The 18,826-nt window shown below is 38.8% G+C and overlaps 1 protein-coding gene across 2 annotated transcripts in view; it reads right to left on the bottom strand.

Annotated features, from left to right (window-relative positions):
* Positions 1-18,826, bottom strand: part of LOC100887998 (serine/arginine repetitive matrix protein 2) — a 38,161-nt gene that overhangs the window by 7,525 nt on the left and 11,810 nt on the right. For both annotated transcript variants that reach the window (XM_003725137.3, XM_030986288.1), the window contains exons 2-5: positions 8,116-8,297; positions 3,450-7,191; positions 1,414-2,267; positions 605-815 (exon numbers count right to left, since the gene is read on the bottom strand). In XM_003725137.3, coding sequence (XP_003725185.2) covers positions 605-815; positions 1,414-2,267; positions 3,450-7,191; positions 8,116-8,169 — 4,861 coding nt within the window. In that variant the 5' untranslated portion in view covers positions 8,170-8,297. The remainder of the gene's footprint in view (positions 1-604; positions 816-1,413; positions 2,268-3,449; positions 7,192-8,115; positions 8,298-18,826) is intronic.

The raw sequence follows: 18,826 nt of genomic DNA, 5'->3' as shown, positions 1-18,826 counted from the left end.
TTCTTTTATAGTTTTCAAAAAAGCACACAAACAAAACAAGACAATGAAAATTCATAAATCAGGCATCATCATCATCAACATCATAATAATAATAATAATAATAATAATAATAATAATAATAATAGTGAACATTTATAATGTGCAATGTCTGTCAAAAATGACACTCCTGGCGCAGTTGTGTGGAACTTGTATAATTGTGGGCATACGACCATCAAGTAATTCAAGAAAGAAAGTAAAATACACATAGGTTAAAGTTTAACATACTTCAGGACATAATCAACCATCATCATTTAACTTTTTGTCCATGTTGTGTGGTTGGACAATTCATTCCCTTCTCAAAGCCTTCTGGACTTTAGAACAGTATTTAATATCTTGGCTAAATATGGAATGCACTCTAGTATATTCATCATGATTCGTCATCGAAAACTTCATAATCGGCTAGGCTTCATTATTCAAGGAGATGTCATGATAGAGGTGAAGACAGGTTAATTCATAATGCTGACATGTACAGTTCCCCTCCCCTCCCCCTTTCATACATAAATTATCAACCTTTGTCCACGCCTACATCGAGGTCTCAATTATAATAAACCGATCAATGTTTTACCTCCGACAAAATGTTGCACAGTATGCTGGACTGGGTCTTGGACTAGATGGGCAAGCCTGTTGACTCTCCTAGAATCTAGACTAGAGAGGTCAGACTCATCCTGACCCTTGACCTCTCTCCTAGCCTCTCTCCTGGCCTCCTTCTGCTGCTGTAAGCGTTGGTATTGATCCCACATTATGGATGCTTCACGGTAGAGGGGATCCGATTCATCCTGGAAGACATGAATATAAAGAAGGCAATGGTAATGGTAACAAAATAAGTGATTTTTCTGGGCTTGTGGTTTCCTGGTCAATCATCAAGGCTTGAATTAAATAACCTACATGTACATAAACCTCCTATTCCAATGCATCAAATTCAATTAAATACTTGATGGCTAAATAGATAACCCGTTTTCAATGCTGACGTTCATGGTGGTACTGATGCTAAATCACAGGGTAGGCCTTTTACAAATGCCAATGCAGACAAGTACATGTATCTATTGATATTTCCACGTGTGAAATGCTGATCAAAAGGCAGATGGTTACAATCTCTATCAGGTAGCATTTATCTTTAATAGTCATACAACCAAAATGTGGTCATTCCCTTATTGCTGTAAGCACGTACATGCAAGTACAGTCAAACCTGCTTCAATGACCACCTGTCTACAAAGGCCACATTTCTTGTTTCCCTTGAAAATGGTTTCTCATTGAAACATGTACTTAAGGAACCTGTCTACAAAGAGCACTTTTTGTGTTTCCCTTAGGCGGTCGCTATAGACAGGTTTGACTGTACCAGTTTCTTGAGAAGCTTCAATGAGAATATATGCTTACCTGCAGGATGTCTTCAAGCACTTGTCTGCTGTAGGTTCCTGGTAGCTGAGGAACTTCACGTTGCCCATACTCCTGATACTGTCTATCAGTGTACTCTGGCCTCCGTCTCTCCGCCCTCTCTGCACCTACTGGCATGTATCTCAGTGGTGGCTGCTCTGAACCTGGCCTGAACCTTGGAATCTTTGTTGGTGAGGTCGCGTCGGTAGTTGAAGCAGGAGGGGGGATCGGAGCCATGCCACCGGGGATGCCATACTGTTGTCTGTACTGGGCGTCCTGAGGGTAAGCCCCTCTGTAGTCCATTGGTTGACTCTGTCTTGATGGATCCCAGCTAAGTGGTCTAGGCTGAGATCTGTATCCAAATCTTTCCCTAGGGTCTTGTCCACCGATTCCTCCTTGCTCTAAGGTTGCTCTGTCTCTGACAGGGTGTCCTGTAATTGATCCATCCCTTGCCTGCATCCCTCCTGTCTCCATCTGAAAAGCTTGTCTTTGGTTGTAAGGCATCTGCCCATAGGGTACTGGTTCTGGAGGGGATTTTGAGTGTTCTCGCTTCACCCCTGATGTCCTTGATCTTCCTGGCTTGTGTTGAGGACTTAGTGATATCTGTCGCCCAACTTTCTCCTTCTCCCGCACCTGTTCCTGTCTGCTGCTATCGCTCAACGACCTCCTGTAGCTCCTCCCTCCTTTGTGATCATCCACATACAGGCCCTGTTCGCGGCTTCTCTCATGTGGACTCCTTACAGGTGAAGTCTGTCCTCTGTCGTATCTAGGAATCTTGGAGGTATGTGGCGAATCTTGATTAGGTCTGCTGCCGTATGCATCAACGGGGAAATTAGGTGCGTTTGCGTCATTAGATCCTGTCAAAAAAATAATGCAATGACATAAATTAAATGATCTAGTTACATCATTTGAAGTCTTACTCTCTCTCATAAAGATAAACTTGAGTTCTGGTAAATAAAGAGTATAAATTCTCATAGAATCCAACAAAGCTTTCACTGAACATTCAAGATTAAAAGTAAATGACATGTGCCAATCAATTTTGGTAGAAAATGTATAGTGGCTGAATAATGAGCATAGAAAGATAAGGAAATCTAGGTTAGAATGCCTTACACCATGTGCTTAACACAGGTCACTATGTGCAAGATAAACAATCCAGCATAAATCATAGCAATTTTCTCTCAAAATATGATTCCCATACCAGAGCTCAAGATTAGCTTTAAAGACTCTTATATAATTAGTACATCTTTCGTATTTCGTAATCTTTTTTATCAGATAAGACGTTTAATAGGCGACAATGAATCTAAAGCAATTCACATAAATATACCGTGTAAATATTGTATAAAACAATATCCACTTTATAACATCACATGAGAATTACTGCAAAAATCTTTCTCCCTCTTAACCATCTTTGAAATACTAAAGGCTACCCTAAATCTCATTATAAAAGAAACAAACTAAAAGCTAAAATTTTTGTAAACGTCACCAACACTTTAAAGGTAATACAAAGTTTTGGTATGGGGTCATGAATTTGGTTCAAATGAACATATTGGAAGCATATGCGATCCGTCAATATTCAGTGATCGTTGCCGGGGTTGAAATCGAGTCTAAAGTTATAAAATTGTCAATAAACTCTTTATGTTGTATAGCTCCCTCTCAAGGTCAATATATTAATTAAGCTATTAAAACAATATTTCTTGACTTAAATCGACCGATTAGCTATTCCCGTTTGGAAATTATATATCACAACTACATATTCTGAGATTTGCATGATCGCAGCTACCATTGTACGGCCATAGGCGCTACTTGAAATTTATTAAAATTTACTGGGAGCACCGGTAAATTTTTATATTCCATTTTTCTCGAAAACAGAAGTGTTTTAGGGGCTAAAAATGTGTGTGCTTAAAATACATCCACAGGGGCATCCAAATGTATCAAAATTGTAAAGAATCACTATCCACCAAATTTTCAAAATTTACCAAAACTTTGTATTACCTTTAATCATTTTACAGATAATACAAGTAAAATTGTAGATTACTCACCAGCATGTGAGCTCTCTAGAGTTGATACACTTCTAGATGGAGATCCATCCTGAACAGTCGGTCCATCGATAGGGTAGGTATAGATCACATCTGAACTTCCTGGAGGTCTGTATGGCTTCAGGAAGCCTTCAGTGGCAGAAGAATCTTTGCCAAAACTTTGTCTTTGCTCCGTTCTTGGACTTGTCTCTGGCCTCGTGGTTGGACTTCCACCAGATCTTGATTTGGAGAGTGATCTCGGCCAGCTATTGGTGCTGTAATCTGGATGAACCTGTCGATGCTGCTGCTGCGATGGAAGGTGTTGGGGTGTCTGGGAGGAGGGTGGACTACGGTATTCCTGCTGTCTTTCTTGAGGATACTGTTGTCCTTGCTTTGTATGACCATGTGAAAGAACAGGTAGTTTACTGCCTGGTAATCTAGATGTTTGCTGCTGCTGATGGTCTTGGAACTGGTTTGTTCTTCCCCAAGTTCCTGATCTCTGAGGAGATGATGAAGACGTCGCCTTTGCTCCTGGAAATGACTTCTTTTCCACTTTCATGTCCGGTGAAGAGTTGGACCTCTGCATTGCAAATAAGCTGTCATCCATGACCTGACTGTCTTGACCTGGAGGCATATTGTCATTCTCAGGTTGGTATTTACCACTAGACTGATATCGAGGATACAGCTGCCGAGGATCACCCTGCCAGGACTTTGGCCTTGCTGGTGAATCTACCGACTGAAGAACTTGGAACTCATCTGTACTTTGGTCATGGGGCATTTGTAAGTGTGACGGGATCTGTTCAGGTAAGAGTCCATAGAAGACCTGGTCTGTAGATATTGGCTTGCCGAGGGAACCAGAGGATTGGGTCTGGAAGTCATGTTCAGATAGCTGCTGTGATGGATTCTGAGTTAGGGTATCGTATTCAACCCTGTTCACAATCATGTTGGCATTGTTGTCGTGTCTGAACGGGGTTCTTGTATCAACACTATGGTCAAATGTTTTTTCTTCTAAACGTTGCAAATGAAGAGTCAGCATGTCCCTTGCTCTATCAAACGCACCAAACGGTCTCTGTGTTGCATCTGTAGTTAAAGGATCTTCAAACTCTCTTGATGAAGATATCCTTTGGGGCTTTGCAGATGAATATTTGCTATCAAGAGATGAATTGGATAGATTCCTCTCATAAACCAAAGGATCACCTGTACTAAGAGCTTCTGAAATGATACGGTCTACTCGCTCTCCTGGTGCCTCTCTTCCAAGGATTGCTTGAACCCGTAAAGCTAGAGAATCGGTACTTGCGACAGAGTTGTCTTTAGCAGATGTGGATCTGCCAATAGCAACTCTGGTGGATGACATTCTAGAGTTTGGGGATGACCTAGGTGAACCTTGCAATTGTGAATTTGATCTTGACTCACTGATTTTCTTCTCTAGCTCAGCAATTTGGACCAGAGCTAGTAAATCCTCTCTTGACAACCTCTCACTGGCAACATCAGGTTGGTGGGTAAGAGTATCATCGGCAAGACTGAGAAGCTGCTGTACTCTTTGTGACAGGGAGTCATTAGTAAGTGTACTTGATGAGGACTGGCTTGTGTTGCCTGACCTAGCAGCGTTCTGTGAACGATTAGCCTGGAATGTATCCTGGAATGTAACTTTGGTGCTTTCCTGAAGTCCACCGCTAGACCCTAATGGTACAGTGGTACTACCTGACAGAGAATGAGAGGGAGACATGTAGGCTTCTTGAGGTCTTACAACACTATCATCGCTCTCACTACCTGTTCTAGAGTGCCTGACTACTCTGTTAACAATATCCCTTACAGAACTTGATGTGCTTGCTTCTGATAATGTAGGGGACCTTCTGCCCATCTCTGCCTGAATGCTTAGCAGTTGTTGTGGAGAAATCCCTGCTGTGTGAAGTTTGCGCATACTCTCAGATTCTTGGAGCAGTCTTTTGACATGCTCAGCCAGGGAGTCTGCATTAGAGCTTCCACTGGACTCTGATCTTGATGGAGGAGGTAGGGACTGTCCATCTCCTCTCCTGTAGGAAGAAGGTGAGCCGTGGGAATCCTTAGAAAGAATTCCAAGCGGTAGAGTGGCCTCTTCAATGCTGTCTGGGCTGCCGGTATGCGAGGATGAACCACTCCCTGACAAAGAGCCACCAGGAAAATTTGCTCTTCTGCCACCTACACCAGCATCCATATCACTGTTGACCTGTAGAAGAAGTGCCACTCTTCTGGCTAGAAGATCCCTTTCAGTCCCCTCATCTCTCCTAGGTTGACTCACATTAGCATCCCTTGCATTTCTAGTGCTTCCTTGTGGCATGTCTGCAAAGTTACTATCATTATCACTGGAAAATCCAATATTGCGAGGGGAGCCTTGCAAGTCTCTTGGATACTGAATGTATGATTGAGCATCTCTTGACACATTTCCTTCACTGGGTGAGAGGTACTGCGATGGAAGCGATTCTCTTGAACCAGGTTCAAGGGAAACCCTTTGATTTTGCGCTGAGAAATCAGCATTCCTTTGATTTCTATCCTCTGCCACTGATCTTGGATCTACCAAGTGGTTTCTTGGTGTCATTTCTTGTTGTCTTTGAGTTTCTTGGGCACGCCTTTCATTTCCATGAAGGTATTCTTCCCCTGAACCTCTGAGTATTACAACTTCAGCTCCAGAAGCCATGTGTTCACCAATATCCAATGGCTGTAGACTGTCAAGGTCTAGGGGCAACTTGCTTGGTGATCCCTTAGTCATGTCCTCTGTTGAAAGCTTCAGTTGAATAGTAGATAAAGCAGTCCTTTCACTTATTTCACTCCGAACACTACCATCCATGGATGATTTAGTCCTGCTTGAACCATGGCTGTTAGAACCAGATACATGACTCTGTTGAGACGTTTGTTCTTCTCTTGGAATTTGATCAGAAGCCATTTCATTATTTTCCTGGTTAAAAGGGGATGGTGTTGGTTGTTCCATCCCACCTTCAGACTGCCATGGTGTAGTAGCTGCAGAGCTGTGAACATCCTCCATGACCATTGACTGGATATCAGCAGCACCGACATTATCCTCCACCTTCATTTCATATTTTCTCTTGGTACCCTCCACGCTATGTTGTGAAACCGACATGGACAGTACACCGCTCACAAAGTCTGCAGAAACTTCTGCAATGGCTTCCTGCACAGCATCCTGGGACACACCAAAATCCTCCGCATCCTCCGGAAAGCCACTTTCATTATCTTCATTGTCAGACAGGGGGATGTTAATGTCTGTGTCACTGCTCATCGCTGCACTCTCATCCTCTTCAAGAAAAGGGAAAGTCCCTTTTGCCAACCCCCTGAACTTATCTCCATCCTGTGAGTCAAGGCTGGTATCAAGATTAAGAGGGAGTGGAGCAAACCGCTCTACGGGGGCAGCCTCATCGCTCTCAGGTACTCCACCTAAAGGTGAAATGACATCTATATGGGCATCTCCCTGTTTGCTGTGATGACTGCCTGAAGGACGTTGCTTCTCATCAAGACTTTCCTCTAGAGGATACTGGGTGAGGGCAGCATCTTCTTCTTCCAGGGGATGCTGTGATAGGGTGGTGCTTTGGAGCAGGGATGCTGGACTTTGTGCAGCTGCAGCAGTAGATGAGGTAGTCTGGAGTGGTCTGGGGGTGGAAGACACGCTACTGGCCTTAGATGAGGAACGACTTCCACTGCTGGTGAGAGATCGTCGAGGAGATGGGGTCGGAGATGAGACAAGAACCTCTTCCTGTACCAGCATATACCAAGAGTCCTGGTGAGAAAGAAGAATAAAACAACAACATAGAATTGTTAAAATATGTAACTTATTACTCCATTCTTTTTCACTATGGTTTCCTACAGAGATGTTCTGAATTCTGACATGAAAAGTATTAAAACGAGTGTGTTGATATGTTATTAAGTCTGAAAATATTGCTCCCCTATCCAAATGTACCGGTACATTTACATGTATATATTTATTTTTTAAAAGGGTATATGGAGATCCCCTTTTAGATGCAGCATTAACATCCATCAAGTCAAATCAAATTTCCAGATTGTCATAAATCATTGATTGATAACCGATTCATAGCAGAATACTATTAACTCGGATCTCAGCTATGTACATGTACATGTACTGTATGTAACCCTCTAACTTTATGGCAATTTTGCACAATCACACTGATTATAATATCCTATCAAATAATGATTTAATAAATAAATTAATGTATTTCTGCTCTTACTGGTAAATGAGAATTTCTATTCTACAATTTGACAATGTACAGACTGACATTGGTGTGTGTAGATGTAGTTAAAGAAAGGTAACAAATTAATATTGCATATATATCCAAAGAAATGTACATCTCCTGACCTTGCAACCATACAACTCTTCTGCAGAGCACACAATGATATACATGTACATGTACATGTCATAAGCTCTGTATATATCAAGGGGTCAGTGACACAAAGATATAACTCCATATATTGCCAAAATGAAATGTTCAGAAAAATGTGGGCTTTCCAGGAAACACAAAGACTTAACTCCACCCAACACCCCATTGAAGTCAATGGCTAGTGAAACATAGACTAACTCCTTAAGGGCTAGGTGCTCAGTGACACATAAACCACTTTTTCTCATAATGGCCAACATGGTGTTACATCTTTGTGTCACTGACCCCTGGATATATACATATCAACTGACCTGTCTTGGAGAGCGAGAAGAAGACCTGCTACGAGGCCTCTCCTGATCACTCATGGCTCAGCACAATCCTTGATTAGATTCCTGATTAATTATAAACACTGGTCACTGGTTGTCCTCACTGGTCATCTTGGGTCTTACAGCTAGGGTGACTGCATGGGGCTAGGTAGGTGCTTGGGTAGAAGCTGAAGATAGAAAAGAATAGAGAGAACATTATGATAGTGTAGTGTAGTTGATAATAGATTGAATTAGATTCCTGATAAATTACAAAATGCGTGTTTTTATCAACTCGAGATTGCCAAATAGCCCGCTATTTCTGATTTGGGAAATAATCCCGAAGTTACAAATCGCGTCTTCATCAGCTCGAGATATTTTGCTCAGCGTTCGCGCATAGTGCGAGTCTTCGGGCTGGTGCAGACGCACTGGACAAATAGCGAGATATTTTGCCAAATAGTTGGATGTTTTGTAAACTATGCCAAAATTTCTTGGGATGATTATCCCAACCAAATATCCCGCTAATTGCAACTTCGGGCTGATGAAGACGCAAACTAACTGGATAATTTGCGATCAGGATAGTTGAAATAGCGGGATATTTGGTAATCTCGAGCTGATGAAAACAGGCCTATTCAGAGCTACTGGTTATCCTGGGCCATGGTGACCTAGCTGGTATATGGTTAGAGCTGTGGTTAGAGCTGTGGATAGAGTAATTGAGAGAACATTATAAAAATGAAGGGCTAACTGATAAGATTCCTGATGAATTACAAGCACAGCTAGCTACTCCAGAATCATTCTTGTTTTTCACATTCCTGTGACATCTGTTTGATGTACACATGTGACAAAATTCATTCAGAATCAAGGCAGGAATATTCCTCTTACATCTTGAAATCATCTGACTTGCTTTCAATCAGCAAACAGGAAATAAAGTAAGCAACTAATTCACTAAAACAGCTAGGAAGTCCCACTGAAAGAAAAATTGGCATGGCATTTGACATACGAACATATGCTTGAAGTATTCAAAACAGTATCTGGTCATGAGTCCCAGTCAAAACAGATGTACATGTATGTGAATAACAAAAATAATACAAAGTATTCATTATGCACATCATGACTTTAGATGTGCTGGCAGCACACTTGAGCAGAAGAAAAGTACCATCAAAAGTACCATCAGTATCCCCCCCCCCAAAAAAAAAAAACACTTGAGCAGAAGAAAAGTACCATCAGTATCCCCCCCCCCAAAAAAAAACAACAACAAACAAACAAACAAAAAACAGCAAGATTATTTTTATATTGTAATTGAGTAGCTCTGAAGATTTCTTTTCTCTCCCTCCCGTTAAATTTCTAAAAAATTGCCGCAGTCTACAGCACTATCGCGATAAGTGATTGAATTACTTATTTTGGAAACTGAGCTGAAAAAAGTGAAGATACCTTCCAAGTTTGATATGATCTCTTGCCAACTAGACTAGGAAGCAGATCTAATCAAGTTATGAAGATTTATTACCCAGCTATATCTACTTACATTGAGTTTCTCAACATTGAGGATTCAATTTTTGATTTATTTAACACAGAGGATTTAAAGTTCATGGAAAATGATGCAGTGCCTACAGGTTTTGTAATCATGTTCTGAAAGTAATCTGAAATAATCCACAAAGCAAATGACACTTAATGGCATGATTATGAGAATCCTAATTTGCTTCATTGCTATGGGAATGTGCACATTTATGCCAATGTGATTCAAAAGTACACTTGTGGTGTAATATACAGGCTGTATGATAGGCTTTTATACCAAGAAGGTGTAACAAATAGGCAACATGCAAACATACATGTACATGTCAATCAAGCATTACAAAAATATTCAGATGTTATGTTTGCATTGCATTGCATAGCCACAGAAAGGCGATCAACATCTACGTACCATGATAGTAAAGTAAAAGACTTGAACAGGCAGCACTATAGGCATGTATTCATCAGCTCGAGATTGCCAAATAGCTCGCTATTTCTGATTTGGGAAATAACCCAGAAGTTACAAATAGCTTCTTCATCAGCTCGAGACTTGACCTCTTAACTTGAAACTCGAGCTCGAGAATTAAGCTCAAGATATTTTGCTCAGCATTCGCGCATAGTGCAAATCTTTGGGCTGGTAAAAACACACCAGACAAAATAGGGGGATATTTTGCAAACTAGCCCAAGATATCTTTGGATGGTTATCTCGTCCAAATATCCCGCTAATTGCAACTTCGGGCTGATGAAGACGCGAATTAACTGGATAATTTGCGATAGGGATAGTTTAAATAGCGGGATATTTGGCAATCTCGAGCTGATGAAGACAGGCCTCATGAGACCTTAAATGTATTTGTCCGTGGCAGATCCAGATGGCAATTAACCTTGCTGGATGTGGCCAACATAGCACAAAGATGAGTGAGCAAGTGATTACTATTGTGCAATTAACCATGATGTACATGTCAATCGATGTACAGTCAATTGGTATCATCAGTTGCAAAGCTTTCTGTTTAATACAGGCCTCTGGTAATGTTGAAGTCATCTCATCTATAAAACCTTGCAGTTTCCTTTCATGCAACAGGTATGTTTAGTTCAAGGTAACATACAAAACGCCCTCGAGAATGAGAACCACATGAATATACCATCCTATGACTCAGCTTCATCACAAAATGTTCCAGAACATACATGCTGACGTCATAGACAGGTCACCTCTCAGGGACTACATCCATGTCTAAACAGGAGCATAAAGCTGTGTACCGGTATGAGTACAGTATGTATGTATGATACATGAACACTCCCCACACACCTGTACGTGCTCATCGTTCCTCCTCTCATCTGATAAGTACACAATACTGCATCTCTCAGTATGCTTAACTCATGTTCATGACAAACCTCCTAAGGGAGTTACTATCTTCCTTGGATAAACACATTATAATGTGTCAGAATGTACAACTACCATATACATGTAGGTATGATATGTTGAGAGCGAGAAGGAGGGGGGGGGTAGCTGCATGTGTGGTAGTATATGAGTCAAAACTGAATGTGGAAAATATATTCAGCTACCACATCATGAGTGCAGGTTTGCACATTTCATTTTATATTTAAGGATTTAGAAAATAAATGTATCTAAATAAAGAAATAACACATATATAGTCTATACAATATACATGTAGATCTCATGTATTGAGAGCCAGAAGGGTGTTAACTGTGTGGTAAAGTGTATGAGTTAAAACTGATGAAAAATCAATGTGAAAATTATATTCAGATACTGAATACTGAGTGTAGGTTAAGGTTTGTACAATTCATTTTATAATTAAGGATTTAGAAATAAATGTATATTACTCTAGACATAAAACATCTACATGTAGGTTCTAAACATGAAGAGCTTGTGCATTAATAAATGATGTAAATCACTGCACAAAACGAAAAGACTGTTCGAACCATTAGATTTAAGTAGGCCGTAGATTTTACACTGAATAATTTATCTGCCCAATTTCATGACCTCCTTCGCATGTCCAAAGACTACATTCTATGCAGCGCATTTTTCTAAATGAGGGAGAGGAGGAATCCAAGCCATTCGTCAAATCCCTCAACCCGTCAAATTGTGCAGCTAATTTGGAGCCAGGTCGGCGTGGCTCTTGGGAATGCGATATGCCAGGATTATCATTAGAAGATAGAGGCCTCTATTTAGGGAGACACAAAAAGGGCTTGCAGCTAGTCATTAGCGTACATTCCATGAACATGGATAGCATAGCCATGGTGTCAATAATATTCTGCATGTAAAATAAAGATGACTTGAATGCAAACTATTAACAAAATTCTCTGCATTTTTGGACTGAAAGGGCAGGATCAATATTTTTGGATGCTTGTAGGTAGGTGCTTGCGCTATATAAGCAATCTGTTAATACACTAATATAAGAAAGTAGTTAAAATGGTGCAAAATATAAAAGAACATTCATCAAATATTTAAGAGAGAGAAAGAGAGAGAGAGAGAGAGAGAGAGAGAGAGAGAAAGAGAGATAGATATAGAGAATGCAGTGAGAGAGATGCACAGGTAGACATACCCCTGATTATGCAGCAATAAATAAACAAAAAGATATAGGCTAAATAAAACAGAGATAAACTTAGAAACTGAGAGAAAATCATAGAGAAATAAAGAGGGGGCAAGGACAGGGAGGAGAGAGAGAGAGAATGAGGGGGAGATATAAGAGAGAGAGATACAGTAATAGAGAAAGAGGCTCTGTGTACGATAGAAATGAAAGTCAAAGATACTGCCAGATTGACATTGTTTGTCCCCTTCCCCTGATTTGCCATTGTTGTTATTGCACACACATCCAACATGGATACAATAAGATTCTGATCATAGAGTAGGTATAGTGAAGGTAGTGAGTCACAGGTATCACAGGGTGAGATAACATCTCAATAAGATATGAAGTAGCCTCAAACCAAAACCTCCACAGATCTACTATTTTCATATAGAGAAACAGAGAGGTGGGGGAGGAACGGGGAGAGAGATAGAGAGAAAGAGAGAAAGAAAGAGAGAGAGAGAGAGAGAGAGGTACATTTTATTAAATTTTTATTACAATTCTTCCTTTACAAGGCGTATCAAATATCTGCACACTGATATGGTTGAACTGTTAATGAATCATAATGCAGGGCTTGAGTTCAGTTCATGCACAAGTGTGCTTCCCACTGCTCTAGCCTCTAGGTGAATTACAATTTATTCATAGTGCAATTCTCTTCTGGGAGGGAGCAATGAGCAACTTTTGTATTTTCGATTTGATTTTTTAAATATTTATTTTACTGACCTCTTTCTTATTGTATAAGTCTAGCTACCAAGTACACATGTACCCAAACGAAATATTGAGTTTTCTTATCTCAATTTGTCTTTCTTCCTGCTTTTAGAATAGTTTAAGGACACTACACAGCAAATTGTTTATGACCATTTTACTCTTTATGAATACTTTATTAATAGATTATTAATAGATTAATTTGAGATAACTGGAACATATCAAAATTCACTATTTTTTGTTTCTCTTACCCTTCTTCCCTCCCCCCTCTCTCTCTCCCCCCTCAACACACTAAACTAGACCCTTAATATGAAATAAAGAAAGTGTAAGCCTCTGAATGGAGAGCACAGTTCTTCTTGAAAGCCAAGAACACAGAAATGAAATTGTAAGTAGATCATATAAACCTACTCTCCTCAAATGGCCAAGCATTCCTAGTATTTGTCTTGGGTGAATAACCTGCATGAAGGATGCTGAAAAATGAAATTACCGTAAGCCCTTAAACATGAGCAATAGGCAAGCTCCCTCAATAGATGTCAAAGGGAAGTGATATACATGTACATATATACTGGTATATAAATACAAAATATTGTGCATTTTGTATGCATTAAAGTAACAAGCAAGATTCATGTACATTGTTCCAAACTGTTAAGTACACAAGCCAGATCATTTTGCTATTAACAGTGAACAGGGAAGAGTATAATTTTTCTCATTTGAATGAGAACATTTTCCCTGGTGGTGCCTTATCATAAAAGAAATCTCCACACTGTCTTCTCTGATGACTAATAGAGTCACTTTTCAACTAATTTTAATTTTATCAACGCAACATTCTCTAATGAACAATTGTCAAGCTTAAATCATTGAAAGTGTGTCTCATACAATGTACAAGTATAATGATAATGATTTTGTACTTAGTTGTCAAGATTGTATGCAATTGATATTCTGTGATGATTCAGATTGAATGTACACACTAGGGTCAAATTAATTTCTAAAATAAAAGATACAGACAGAGTCATAAATCACAGGCACAAGGAATGCATGATCCAAACGTGACTCACACGCTATTTCACCCATTTGCAACATCTGACATTTACAGAGTCTCGGTGGAGAACAAAAATTGATTGTGTTTATCTGAAAAGAGCTGCCCACAATCAACATATGTCCCATAAGTCAATTTATGCCCAAAATCAAATTATAATCTGCTAGAGCTGGCCCTGGAAAGCTGCTAGAAAACAATTAAAAACAGTTTAGTTATTTTGTCACTGGACAGGTTAGCACTTCAATTTCTTTTATGCAAGGATTGCAAGCTATATAGTGTAATGAGATATTATTAGGTTCACAAGATATTGGTCATTTTCATTAGATATCATTGGTGCATTACAATTTTAATTCAAGATATTCTTGGTTCTTTCTGACCCCCCCCCCCCCCCCCCCCCACTCAAAAGGATTCTATTTGTGTTAAACTGCATGATACTATAGTATTAATGACTGCTTTGAGAGAAATAGTTGTTTTTATACGCTCAAGGGAAGGTTAGAATTGTGCTATTACCCGAGGCGTGCCGAGGGCAATAGCCCAATTGTAACCTTCCCGAGAGCGTATAAAAACAACTATTTCTTGAATATCAAAGCAGTCATTAATACTTTTATATGCCAAATAAAATAAAAAAATTAAAAAAAATAAAAAATTAAAAAACTTTTGTCGAAGATGGGATTCGATCTCTTGCGTACAAAAGGTGATGTAACTAAAATCACCGCCTTAAACCGCTCGGCTATCGCGCTCTGTTACCATACATAACAGTTTTTTTCTTATATATACATTAAAATGGATTGAAAACGGCTTCGCGTGGTGGATGCTTCGCGGCTGCTCCATTAACCAGGCCCTTCTTTTACTTTTGCAATGCATATTGGCACGAATTTAGATCAAGATCTATCGGCAGATGTTGTTTTTTTGTTTTTGGAAGTTTATTTTCGTCTTCATGTCAACAATGCAAGATAAAATTGTCGGTAAGATCGATCGAGATTCAATTGTATTGAAATTACCGACCAATTCTTCGCACACGTACGGTATCCTCGATCGCTCAGACCATTTTTTAACATGTAAACCTATGGGGTAACCATGGAGACTGAACTATTTTCCCAATAACCATGGTTACTGGGATTATAGAACTGTTTTAACCATGGTTACTGGGAATTTTACAGATATAGTTGAAGTTTATGAATGCAATTTCGACCAATCAGATGGCTGGATTTCTTAAGTGAGGTATATAATAAGAAATATAAAACCTTTTCAAGTATAAAAATCAAGAATTAATATGATCTCCAGACATTTTTCTTAGGTCTTAAAGGTATTACAAAGTTTTGGGAAATTTTGAAAAATGGGTGGATGTGATTCTTTACAATTTTGATATATTTTGATGCCCCTGTGGATGTATTAAAAACACCAGAAATTTTAGCCCCTAAAACACTTTTGCTTTCGAGAAAAATTGAATATAAAGATTTACCAGTGCTCCCGGTAAATTTTGATAAATTTCAAATAGCTCCTACGGCCGTACAATGGTAGCTGCGACCATGAAAATCTCAGAGTATGTAGTTGTGGTATATACTTTCCGAAGGAGAATAGCTAATTGGTCGATTTTAGTCAATAAACATTGTTTTAAAGGTTAATTAATATCTTGACCTTGAGAGGGAGCTATTCAACTTAAAGTGTTTATTATTTACAATTTCATAACTTAAGAGTCAATTTCGACCGCGACAACGATCACTGAATATTGTAGGAACGTATATGCTTCCAATATGTTCATTTGAACCAAATTCATGACCCCATACCAAAACTTTGTATTACCTTTAAAACCATGGACATCATGATCTGCTTCACACACCAAAAAAAATAATAGTAAGAAAGAAAAAAATTGATTTTAAGGTACCAGAAAGTTAAAAGTCAAATATTGTCATACAAGGCACCTTTACAGCACTACATTAACAATGATGCATGAATGGATTTCAAAAGCCATGACTCAGAGTAAATCAATCTAATTTCCTTCGATCATACCTCGTATTTGCACAAGAGATTCACAAGATCATACAAATCTTCCATCTTTTAAAAACTACATGAGAATTTCCTCAGGGATTAACCTGGATTTGTACATTTGTCATTTGGCTCATTATGAAGCATGACATGTTCATGTGACAATGGCTTCCAAGTACAATGCATGCATCCTTGCATGGGTTTAATGGCCAATTTGGCATCTTGGCTATTGATGCCAAACCTCTGCAATTCTGCACGTGAGCACAAACTAAATGGCTGCTCCCAATTATGAAAATGAGCTCCCTCAGGGATAAACCTTTTTACTTGCTGGATTTCTTGATGGAAATATATCATTCCACACAATGCAAAGGGCATTAGAGCTTGAATACATGGTCCTTTTTTACATTAATGTCAAAATTTCCTCCCAGGATGGCCTTGATTTTCTTAAAGATTAAAGAAGATGAAACCATAAGTTTCTTTACACCTTGCAAATAATCACTAACACCAATTTTAGAGGTCCTCTCAGAGCAATCATGAGGGGGGAAAAAGTACAATAAACCTATTTGCCTTGCAGATGATGAAGACAAATTCTCACAAATCAAGCCATTTTACAAAACATTTCAAAGTTTTCACCTTTTATAATCAAACAAACGTGACAGGATACTCAGAGTCGGAGACGTACATGTATGAATATTACACATTAACGAGGCCTACGTGTCATAGAAGCAATGTAGCTGGCTCCAGACAGACAGACCTCTGCACAATACAGAAATATACAAGGGCAAAATGCTTGTTATATTGGGAGGAGCAGAGAGAAAACTGAGAAGTTCCGCCCTCGTATCGAATGTTTTTCTCTCACTTTTGAAGGCTAAACACCTCTTCCTATATACATGTACATGCCCTGTATCCATGCAGACTGCATGTCTTCAGCCATAGTGTATGGGAAACGATAGATATTATTTCTCAGATTTGGAAATGAATGATTTAAGTTGGAAAAGTGAATGTCTCCCATTACGTACTGTATACATGTACACTCATCTGACTTATGTTCATTAACTGCAGCAGGTGGATGTAGAGCTAAATGAACTTTTGTTGATAAAAATATTCAGATATTCCCTGGAAACATTTTCACTTACACTGTAATTATAATCCTTTTCAGCCTCATTTGTCAACAGTACACGTGGAAATATTTATCTGATTTGAATTACTGACTTCTGCCTAATGTAAATCTTATAATCTCAACTAAATTCAATACCGGTACACAAATATTCACATTCAGCAAAATGTCATCAAGATTTACGATTTATGGAAAGTGTGGCATTATGGATTCAGGATAAAAATCATCCTTCATTAAGCTGCATGCTGCCGGTACAATAATTAATTCGCTTCATTCTGTTTTGACATCTACATGTACTAAGACAGAAAATAGAGTGTTTTACATGTATGTACAGTACATCACCCCCCCCCCCCCCTCTAAAATATTGCATAGCAACCATTCTGAAGAGCTCTAAGCCAAGTTGAGCTGAACTGATTAATCAGGCTCAGCAGTGAATTATGAGAATACTGGTATCATCTCGTTGATTATTGATATGCACGTTCAGCATTTATGAAATTACCATGCGCCACTAGCAAACAATTTTCCATCTCTTTTAATTGGGACCATTTTACTGGTTTCATCTTGCCTAAATCTAGATTGTAAATTTGAATAAAGAAAATTGTATTTCTGAGATAAAGTCATTCGGGTCAATTGTCATCTTCATTAACATTGTGATTTTTAAAAAAAGATGAAGATGTGCACTAAGTTCTGTATACCATCATTCATGTAAGTATGTTTTATACTGCATATATGCCTTTTACAGGTTCAGTTCATACCGGTACATGTATGTACATGCAGGTCCAATACTGCAAAATTCACTTTATGACTCATTTTCAGACAATGAGGTTTTAAAGGTACTATGTCCCTTTTGCAGCCAACCTCAAATGCTGTAGAACTTTGCAGGAATTATGAATATGTCATGTATGTCCTATCTGTGAAATTTGAACGTTAGCAGTGTCCTCATATTCAAATTATGCAAGGAAAACCGTTTACTTGCTAGACTTCACTGTCAGACACTATTGAGTGACTGACTGGCTTTTTTTTTTTCTTCTTTGGTAATAACATAATGTACATGAAAAGAGTTGTAAAGGGTACATGAGCATTTGTCTACATCAATAACCCACTTCTTGTGATGGCCAAGATTAAACTGATTGAATCTTTGTGCAGCATAAAACGTATGACCATTCGGTACAATTGTCTGAAAATCAAGACTATTACTTTTGGGCTCTATAGCCCTAAAGTCGATTTGACAATAGTCGTTATTTTCCCACTTGAAGACATTTTCAAGCCCCACCTTTTTTAGGGAAGTTCTAAATTAGTATTATCTTTCAAATGCAGTTGGAATTTAACTTTTTCATTTTTTTTGGCCTGCAAATGGGACATAGTCCCTTTAAGTGTATTCAACATGAACAAGGCACACAATCAATTACTTAAACTACAGTCAGGGGACGCCACTCACAGCAATTAATCACACTGAGTGATTGAATTCATAATTTATGTGTAGAAAGGGAATCATCTAGCTTTTGTTTAATCCTAGCATACTGGTTTTGACAGAATCATACATTTCAATGCAGATCTTATTACAAGATTTGAGATGGAATGCTCATAGCATTGATTTCATTTAAAGCACTATTCCCTATCCTTCATGTATTTTCACATCCCCTCAAAATAGACAGCAGATAAGTGCAAAGAATTCTAAGAAAACTAAAGATATAAGTCTGTAATGCAGATGTACATGTACAATGTATTTTTCCTAATACAAGCTCGATACATATTGATATTGTGATGAAAATACATGTACAACTAGTT

Source organism: Strongylocentrotus purpuratus, unplaced genomic scaffold (genome assembly GCF_000002235.5).
Source record: "Strongylocentrotus purpuratus isolate Spur 01 unplaced genomic scaffold, Spur_5.0 spur5_scaffold_15, whole genome shotgun sequence".
NCBI lineage: Eukaryota > Metazoa > Echinodermata > Echinoidea > Camarodonta > Strongylocentrotidae > Strongylocentrotus > Strongylocentrotus purpuratus.
The sequence above is the reverse complement of the archived record's forward strand: the minus strand, read 5'-3'. Positions and strand labels throughout refer to the sequence as shown.